Source organism: Clavelina lepadiformis, chromosome 8 (genome assembly GCF_947623445.1).
Source record: "Clavelina lepadiformis chromosome 8, kaClaLepa1.1, whole genome shotgun sequence".
NCBI lineage: Eukaryota > Metazoa > Chordata > Ascidiacea > Aplousobranchia > Clavelinidae > Clavelina > Clavelina lepadiformis.
The window spans coordinates 14,959,090-14,969,397 of record NC_135247.1 but is presented as its reverse complement, the minus strand read 5'-3'; the positions used below and the strand labels follow the sequence as shown (position 1 = coordinate 14,969,397).

Here is a 10,308-nt window from a genome sequence, read left to right as displayed (position 1 = left end):
GCTGGATACGTTGCATTTAGAAATATAAAATGACATGTCGTAGTTAATTCTTTATTGTATAAACGTTAGCTTCATCGCATCCAAATTAGGGTAACAGTGTCAAACCTCGTTTCTCAATAACTAGGTTTTGTTTTTATAAGCAATCCCAGCCTGTTTTTTTTGTGAAAATATTAGCTCATGCTGAGCAAACCAACTAGATATGTTCATTCACAGGCGCACTAATAGGTATATCTATTTGTGCAAAGATACATATCTGTTTGCCAATTATTTTCACATTCTATTCGGTAGTGATTTCTATATTGTCGCATTGCCTTCCTTATTCTTTTACATCCTCACTTTCTTAATACATTTAATAATCTCAGCAATGTCAGCATGTTCTGTCAACTAGTATAACCTACGCTTACTAACCACTAAGCATAATCCAGCCTTCATCTCTAAATTTCATATACCTGTAAAAAACACAATTTAGCTACACAGAAGACACCAATCTGTCATGCCTTCACCTGTTTATTGCAAAAAATACTGCAATGGGATACACTGTACAGGTTAGTAAAATCTTTGCAAAGAAGAATTATCTAAGCGAAAACATACAGGGCATTGCTAGAAAATACTTACGAAAAAACATTTTTATCTGATAAACAAATGTTGTGTATTAACAAGGGAGTTAAGTGAAGACATACATTTTTTGCAATGTCAGTACTCAAGTGCACATCATGAAACCGTATAAGGTTATAGGAACCGCAATTTTGGCACCGCAGCAACAGGGTGCCAAGAAACTAATCACAGTGAAAATGTTTAAGTTTTTGATGTATAATAACATTGCTTTTTGTCATTCGTGCCCAATTTTACTAGCTATATAGCAATATCGAATACAATACACAGAAAAAAATTAAGCTAGAATCTCATACAAATTAAAAGCGGCAGATATTTAGAAAGAGAAAAAATGCAGAAGATTATAAGCATTAGTGCAAATTTTATAAGCCTCCCCCACTACGATCCACTGAGATGTTCTTTTTCTGGTGCTGTTGTTCCTCTCCGAGTTTAAGTAGAGTTGCCAAGCGGTTTTGTGTCACTTCGCCGGATTTAACATTACTCATGAGCTGCAAAGTTTATTCAATTCATTACATGAATACAATAAAGATTTTAATAAAATGTGCAAATAATTTATACCTAATAATAAAAACTTTTCATGAACTCGTTTTACTTGTCCACTAATCAATCAAAACAAATCTTCAGATAAAACTAAGATAGTTTTTGCGTAGAATTCATTGAAGGTACAAGTTCATATGACAAAGGTGTTAAACAAAACCGCACACATAACTCTTATTCTAAGTATGACGATTGATTCATGAAAAACAGGAGAATGCTATACAACAATTAAGCTCCAGGTTTGAAGACAAGTTTTGTTATGTCTTCAGGCAAATAGGAAATCAAGCGGAAGTGCACAAGCACATTAAGAAAAAAACTGAAGTAACAAAAAAGTTTTCATTACCACAAGCAAGTTCTAAAACGTGAATAGGCAGGAAAATACGGGAAAGCAAAAAAGAAAATTTAAAGCAATTATGTTTCATAATAGTGAGAAGCAAATGTGGAATAAAAGGTGTAGAGAAACACTGTATCGTAGGTAATATTTTTTGGTTCTGCCAGGTTTCTATTTGATATGCATCTCCCAAATTTGCCCATACATCGCTATGAGAATATAGATTTAAGCTAAACGCAGTATTGCACACCCCAGCTGTTTCTCAGTAGTCCCAAATACTTATGTTTCTCGCCTAAAAATAGCTAAAGACAGCAATACTTGTACTTTAATAGTACTTCTTATTTTAATTTCTATCAAACAGGAATGCAGTTGTTACCGAGTAGTAGACTCAACTCATGTTCAGCATAAATGCTGGATGCTAAAACTGCGCAAAGCAAAATATTACAGGCTGCCTTAGTTATTCCATATTAAAGATCCAAGCATTTTTCATGCAGTGACTTAACTAAAGAATGTCACCAACCATTACTATTCTTTAACCTTTTCTAACATTAAAAAATGTTGTTTCCTGAGCGAGAAAATGCAAAGCTGTGGAATGAATAGTTCATGTTAAAAACGCTCAAGAAAAAAATATCAATATCAATGTTTCACTTAGTTGAAAAATTAGGTTACGTGACTGCTTCATAAATGTGGAAGACTAATTTTAAGCGGTTAAGTTACTTAAGCTTACTATACCTCAAGGAACTCATCAAGCTCCAGCTTTCCATTCTGATTAAGATCAACTTCTTTCAACATGTCATTAAGTGCGTCTTCATCTAGACCTTCATTCATGTCCTGCAAACAGGAATCTTTTCAGAACACAGAACATTGCAAAAATGGCAAAATCATCATCACACAGAAATTAAACATATTAATAACACAAAAAATTAAAAAATTGCCATTTGCTGTTAGTGCTACACTTCAATGTAAGTAAAGTTTTCGAAATCATAATATTATTTATGAATCTACAAACCCTGTTGTAACATAGCCGCTGATAGAAACAAACTTTGGGAATAATTTCAAAAACAGCATCAAATAGAAGAAACTCACTTGAAGAAGTTTCTGAATATCAGGTCTTGTTATGAACCCTTTCCTGTCTCTATCAACTATATTGAAGCGTTGTTTATATTTCTGTATATCAATCGCACTTAATGTGATTCCCTTTGTGTGTGCACCCTCTTTTGCCTATGGAAAACGACACGGGCTGAATTTCATTTTAAACAAAACGTAGTTACATTATTCCAGTTAATAAACACATATCATTGCTGTTTATAACTACTTAGCACTTATATAAGCAAACAGAATACTTTTGTTCCCATCTCAACATAGATCATTTCAAGAGCTTCAGCACGTTCCTGCTCCACCCTCTGCTCTGACCAACCAAGTTCCTTTTGCATGATCTTAAGGATGGCTGGCAATGCTTCTTCGGCAGCATGCACATTCAAGAAAGCCAACCGGGTTCTGCGAGCCAAAATATCAACTGCAGTGCACGCATATTCCTCAATGCCATATTTAACCTGGAATAACAAGGATTGAGTAAAATCCGAGACGGTTAAGAGTTTAAGGTATGCATTCCGTTGAAAAATAATCCCGATTTAAATATCTACCTCAGCCTCAATATAAGGCAAATCTTCAACCAAACGTTCAGCAATTATGGGCCATCTTTTGCCCGTTACTTTCGCCATTCTTGCTACTTTGACAGCGTTGTCTCCATAAGTACGTGACAGATGTTTTGCAATATCAGTTTCAAGGCCTACAAACAATGCGATCACTTTGCACAGTGGAAATGCCAATTATATCTGTTTATGACAACGTTTCTCTGCTGAGAGTATGATAATTCGTCCCGATGATAATAATAAAATGGTGATAATAATCAGCCCATACGGTGCGAGGAGCAAAACTAATTGCAAAGCATTAGTCTATAACTAACATACATACACAATTACACATTTACCGTAATCCTGAGCAAGCTTAATGTAATGATTTGGAGTCCAGTGATAACCCCCATCTAGAATGAGGCCATCTGTGCCACTTGGACGCTTTGGTGAAAGACCACAATGTTTGACAGCTGCGTTCACTGCGTCAGTTGCCATAGAACGGTATGTGGTCCACTTCCCACCTGAAAGAATTCTAAGTTAAAACGGAATCGAATAGCTGCCATATTGAATGAATGAAATATAAACATAAAAGCCAAAATACAGCAGAAGCCATTGTACTGGCAGATGTTTCAAATGTAAAAACTGCTCAACTTATCAGCATAAAATGTGGACATTACCTGTAGCAAGTACTCAACTGATGTTAAGTCTAGTAGTTAAACTAGGCAAACTTTTCTCTTTTCAGTATTTTACCTCTAAATTTTTAAAATTGCAATGTACTACTACAAGCTTGTGCGTATTTGCATGATGTTGTTAAAAATACTGTTACGATACAAATGATACATTACAATAAATGCTTACCCGCTATTGTGACAAGACCAGACTTGCTCACTTCTACAACATGGTTCCTAGATATTGACTGAGTGTTCTTTGAATTAGGATCTGTTACTAATGGACGAATGCCACTCCATGCTGCTTGTACATCACCTCTACGCACTGCAAAGTTATCGATTAGCATGTAATCTTCAAAAAAACTAATCAGTGAAGTATATACACCTTCAATGGCAATATCTCAGTGCTATTGATCAGTCAACTGCAAAGACACTTTAAGTCGGCCGTACATAATATAGTAAGTGCAAAAGGAACTCAGTATCGGAACATCTATAATTGTACATATATTTTGCTTTTGACATAGAGCTTTCTTTATTAGTCGATCATTTTGGCTTGCCTTTTGCAAATGTAATTGACCAACACACTTGAGTAAAATACACAAGTAAATTCAGATAAAATAAGTCTTGTGCATTGGTTACCATGCACTTCTGGACTGAGATAATTTTCAATTTCTTTCAAGATGAACTGGATGTCTTTTTCCCGAGGTGCAGGATGATGAGTGACGCCTGTTGGACTGTCAGTGGTTCCAGCAATTGTGAGATTTTCCCACGGCAGGAAAAATATAACACGACCATCAGAAGTCGCCGGATCCAATAAACCCATTGCGTCCGGACTAAATACATAAAAACTCCAGGGTAGATGCCACTACATAGCTGAGGAATGTAAATAATTCCAATCAACGATTTTATCCTGTGCATGCCCTTGCCTGTAATAGCCTGGTAGTATGATGTGGACACCGGCACTTGGTTGGCAAATATTTGCAATTTTAGGATCATCTAGTTTCCTTATACCATCGGTAAACGGACCAGTTGCGTTAATGACACACTTTGCACGAACATCAAAAACATTGCCTTGATCAATAAACAATTAACATTCAGAAAAAAAATCAAATTAAATTATCTGTATATTTGAAGTTAAAGTAACTGTAATTATTCGCAAGCAAATTTTAAAGAAACACATCAAATTACTTCTTCAAAAAACTGATTTGAAATTAATAACTCTATAACTGGTACATATAAACTTACATCATACTTGTTGTAAACTATTAGTACAAAAACTTTGCATATGACATTTACAAGTGATGAAAAACTGCATAAACATGGTACAGCAATCTGAATAAACAGCTACAGGCGCAATTTAACTTAAAGTTGACAAGTTGTTGACATTATCACAGCAAACCTGTGTTGTGATCCTTTATAGTAGCACCACATATTCGTTCAATGCCAGTTGTTACATCTTTCTCTTTCAGAAGTTTTAGCACTTCAGTATGATTAGAAATGCAGGCACCTTGTCTAGCAGCTGTCAAAGCTATGGCAATGTTCATTCTAGCATCATTGTGTTGACCTTAATTAAATGCATAATTCATAATAGTCATTCAGATTTATGGAAATGGAAAACTTATTCCTGCGAATGGGGATGCATTGTTTGTGAAAAATGGGATAATAATATCTTCTTAGCAATGCAGGTAAAAGAGCATGAAAAGAAGTAAAAATCATGTAACTAAAAACACTATTGTATATTGGCTTAAACATGTCAATGCAAAATTTTATTTACCATCATAATAAACAATAGCAGCCTTTAATTTATCTTTTTTCAACATTGGAAACTTTTCCAAGGCACTACTCTTTGACAGAATGAAACTTGGCTTAACACACTTGCTTCCAGCAACAAGATCATAAGCTTTAATCCCAGCCCAGTAATAAGGCACCTGCCACCACCTTGATGCAAAACAGAATATTGATTAAGATCATTTATGTGCTTAACTAATGGCAGCATAAAATAAATTCGTACAAAATAGCCTATAATGGCGTATTAGCTTGAGACTGAGCTGCAAATAAGTAAGACATGAGAGAAAAATACAACAGTTTTTGCACATAAATTGTGGATATAAAAAAAACATATCGCTTTTTATAAACTTAGGACATGTGACATGTATCAATGATACCAATTTCCTGTCATAAATCATCATAAATAATTATGTATAAATAATATGATGTCATTTCTTGGGCACTGCAGCTCAATACATAGGTTGGTTAAAGTGTTGCGGGTTGCAGTATCCAATACAAAAATATTGGTCAAACAGTTTTTGTTTTGATTAAGGACATCATTAAAGTGACCAAACCAAAAACGGAGCTTACGTATATACTGGCAGCATGATAGGAAGTGGCGCAGACAAATGAGGTGCAATCTGAAGCAAATTTGCACGTTCGTGCAGTGCCTCTTTTACAAGATGGTATTGCTCTAAATCTAACCCCATGATTGCTTTTTGTAAATATCTGAGGAAAAAGCATAAATTAACTTATAGCAAAACCAGTAACAATTTAAACTTACTTGTTAGTATAAGATTTAAATTTAATGCAGAAATAACTATATCATGCAACTGTGTTGCATTAGTCAAACTGATACTTGCATAATTTTAGTATAAGTACAGTACAATGAACTGCTTTGCGTTCTGCATACTGTCTACCCAATTATGCCCCATACGCTAACATGAAAATACACAAAAAAATAAACTGCACTATTTGCATGAACAACATAATTACAACCAAACAACCATACCTTACACCTCCGTGTATGAGTTTTGTGCTGCGACTACTGGTGCCAGACGAAAAATCATATTTCTCAACCAGAGCAGTAGATAGACCTTCAAAATAAAATTCAAAAGAATGTTATTAAGATACTGATAAAAATAAAATTTAAAGAAATATGAAATTTAATATTTATTTAATATTTAAATATTTATACAACTTTAGGAAGTTTAGGTACAGGGAAACATAAAATTCAAAAAAAATAGATGAAAAAAGTCAAACAAAAATGCATTCATTCCCAGAAATCACCACCTCTTGTAACTGCATCCAAAGCAACTCCACATCCAGTTGCCCCACCACCAATAACAAGGACATCAAACTCTTTTGTTGAGGCAAGTGTCTTTAACTGAACATCTCTACCTGGCAAGGGGTTTTGAGTCCATGCTGGGGCTTGAATATAACCTTCAGTTTGAAGCGGTAACTGAAAAAAGATCAGCAACTTGATGTGCAAAGTAATTGATTGGCAAACATATTTTTGTAGTTTAGTTTAAGTTTATTGAAAATTATTGTATATTTTCATTGAAAATGCAGTTAATTGAACACTAAGCTTATACTTCTCACAGGGCAACAAACGTCAAAGAACCTGTTTAGGAGATATTTTTTGCCCAACCCCATTCAGCATAAGCAGTTTTATAATAACCATACTTTGTGTGTGGTGAAATTGAAATAAATTCAGTCATAATTACACTTACATATTGGCGAGAAACTACTGCAAATATATAATCTGTGAAAAGCATAATCAGGCCTGTATTTACTATAAAAAAACTGAATCCTAAAAATACAATTTACCTGTCTTCCATTTAATTGCCATAACAGCAAACCACCTACACCAACACCAACACCAACAAAAATTTTGCCCCTGTGTTGTCTTCCCCACTGAAGTAGTCGATATGCCATTGGTTACAGTCTCAAATTACACATTCATTAGTTAAATTAATGCAGTAGACGGCTTCAATCCTATTTGCAAAAGAGCATGTACAACTGTACATAATTATTTAGCCTGGGCTAGTTTCCAAACTTGTAAGTGGCTTTACAACCAAATTTACTACTGGTACTACCAAACCAGTATATAGATATCATATCATATATGTCACAAAATCAAACAAAAATAATTCTTACTTTCACAAGTTTCTAACAAAACTGGATAAGGTATAATATACTAAAGCAGGGGTTCTTAAACTTTTTGGCACACGCCCCCCTTGACGGTACCTAAAAATTTCGCGCCCCACCTCATTGCAAAATAAAAAAGCATTAAGCAAAACAACAATTTATTTTCAATTAACTTTCATTAATGTGAAGGATGTAGTTGTTTTTGGGAAACCAAACGTTTAATTCGAGGCTTTGTAGAAGATAATGCACATCTTAGGTCGGCTTCACAGTCAAGTTTGCTCCTTGGCTTTGTCTTTATATTCATGAAGATGACGCTGAAAACGACTTTTCTAAGCATATCACGCATTGCCATACGACTTTTCCGTTTACTGTGGTATTTATAAAGCCATGCTTCAGATAATTTTGGTCATACTTTCTCTTTTTTCCACTCATTTTGTGTCAATACAATTAGTTTAATTACTAAAATACCTGGTTATTAAATCAATACTAAATTTACGTTTTACTTCATTTTACGGTTTTAATATTGGCTGACGTTGGTTTTACCCTATTTAAACCAGGTGCGCGACATTACTATTTTTATTATGTGTGGCCGACACTGCACACAAATTTTCAATCGTTAATGACTCCAAAATTATACGTTGTAAACTGAATAGGTTAGTAGCAAAAACATCTGGCTTCCTGTATACATGATAATTGTAAAACTAAAGAAAATGCATTTAGTGCAAATTAAGTATTTCTACAAGTGATACATTTGTAAAAGTTTTTCTTGTTACGCCGCCCCCCGTTGTGAGAAAAACAGGTCACCGCAAAAAGAGAACACAAGAGAACAGTTAGTCGAGCTAGTAGTGCGTGAATGAGTAAACGAAAACAATATGCTTCAAAACGGAGACACCAAATATTATGACGTAACCATTGACGTATTTCAGAATCCAAATCTCAAAAATACAATTGCCATCGTGACACACTTTAAAATTTTAGTAAAAATGAACCTATAGCGAAAGTCAAGAAAGCATGTTTAGACATAGCTCATATGTAAATAATAGACAGTTTGTCATCTCTCGCGCCCCCCTTATAAATGTTACACGCCCCCCAGTTTAAGAACCACTGTACTAAAGCCTACACATAAAGCTATCCACTAAATACTAGTAGGAATGAAGTCTAAATAGTTCGAAAGTCAAAATAAGGTTGACTGTGGGGTGAGAAAAATCATGCTAACTTCTTATAGAACAAAAAAATGCTCGCTGACTATCAACTTCAGGGAAAAAATGGCCCAACTTTAAGGGCTTAAAACATACTAGATGTTAACTATGCCGTGGCGCTTCAAGATAAAAAGATCCACAAAACCCAAATAAATAAAAGCCAAAAAAATAAATAAGCTTTGAAACTCTTATAAACCTTTAACACAGCGTTTTGCATATCGGTTACAGGCAGTGAGTTTTTATCCACTTAATCCGGTGGTTTCATCCCAGAAAAACCTGCTGGATATGTTATTTATCCACAGCAGATATCCAATGCTGCTATTGTTTGTTCGTAGCACTTGGAAAAGATACAATTTCAATATGCTTACAAGAAACATAATGAAACGTAAGTTAAATTGCAGAATAAAATTCATTATAAACCAAAGTTCCACAGTCTTTGTTCCTGTACAATTTGTGTATAAAAAACACAAACAAACAACCTAACTATCTTAACAGAAAATATTTAGCACGTATGAGTAACCAACAAAGAGCATTCTTGTGTCACTGTGCCTAAATAACGTAAAATCGGCTTTAGGAGTCAAAATGTGTGTTTATGCAACAGGATGTAGAGATCTGTGATTTTTGCCATATTCCAGTTTGAGATAGTATCTGACAAGCTTAACTCACATGCAAAATTTAAGGGATCCCCATGGAATGGTTTTTGAGTAAGAATATTTTTAATAATTTTACTACATATAGAAATAAACTAACAAATTGATCCTTTTTTGAAAGCCATAGGCCTCCTTAACCATGCACCATACGTGAATTTCTAAAGTGAATTTGATTAGGACACTGATGTTACTACAATTCATTACAGTCAGATACACTCACTAGATAGTGTATTGTTTATTTTTCGTCATTGTTTGAAGGGGAACGAAAAATAAAATGCTAACCATTATAGCGAGATGAAATAACAGTTCCACTAGCAAACAATGAACAGGGAAAAAGTAGCAAAGCTCAAAGGCTTAAAACATGCAAGAGTTTTATAACCAAATGATAAAGATACAACATACAATATTTATATAGAACTATTAAAAAATGTACTCACTGCAGAATGAACAGGCTAGCTCACATAATATATTCTACAATGACGTCCATAATTTTAATTACAGATTTGAGGCTTTTACTTCAGAGCTTTTAATAGGTCAAAAATGAGAATTACCTATTCAATAAAAGGCTGCAACTATATCACAAAAACAAATCAAGCGTTTGAAGCTGTTTTTTACAGTTTCTTGACTAACTTATATAAAAGTGTAATATCTTAACGTTATGATATATCGTACTGGCCTAAACCTAACCTAAATCTTTCTTTCTGTTTAACATGTAACCTAATACCCTATAATGTGTATGGTATGATAACCACTATTCTT

The 10,308-nt window shown here is 34.2% G+C and overlaps 1 protein-coding gene across 1 annotated transcript; it reads right to left on the bottom strand.

The window, feature by feature from the left end:
- Positions 1–470: 470 nt before the first annotated feature.
- LOC143469181 (glycerol-3-phosphate dehydrogenase, mitochondrial-like) lies at positions 471–7,571 on the bottom strand. The gene is made up of 15 exons (XM_076966777.1): positions 7,380–7,571; positions 6,843–7,011; positions 6,562–6,646; positions 6,141–6,278; positions 5,557–5,720; positions 5,182–5,346; positions 4,709–4,853; positions 4,422–4,615; positions 3,973–4,107; positions 3,471–3,635; positions 3,124–3,269; positions 2,824–3,033; positions 2,567–2,701; positions 2,213–2,311; positions 471–1,100 (listed from the first exon to the last, which is right to left on the bottom strand). The coding sequence occupies exons 1-15, from the start codon at positions 7,485–7,487 to the stop codon at positions 975–977; spliced, it is 2,184 nt and encodes a 727-aa protein (XP_076822892.1). The 5' UTR covers positions 7,488–7,571; the 3' UTR covers positions 471–974.
- Between the last annotated feature and the right edge of the window lie 2,737 nt (positions 7,572–10,308).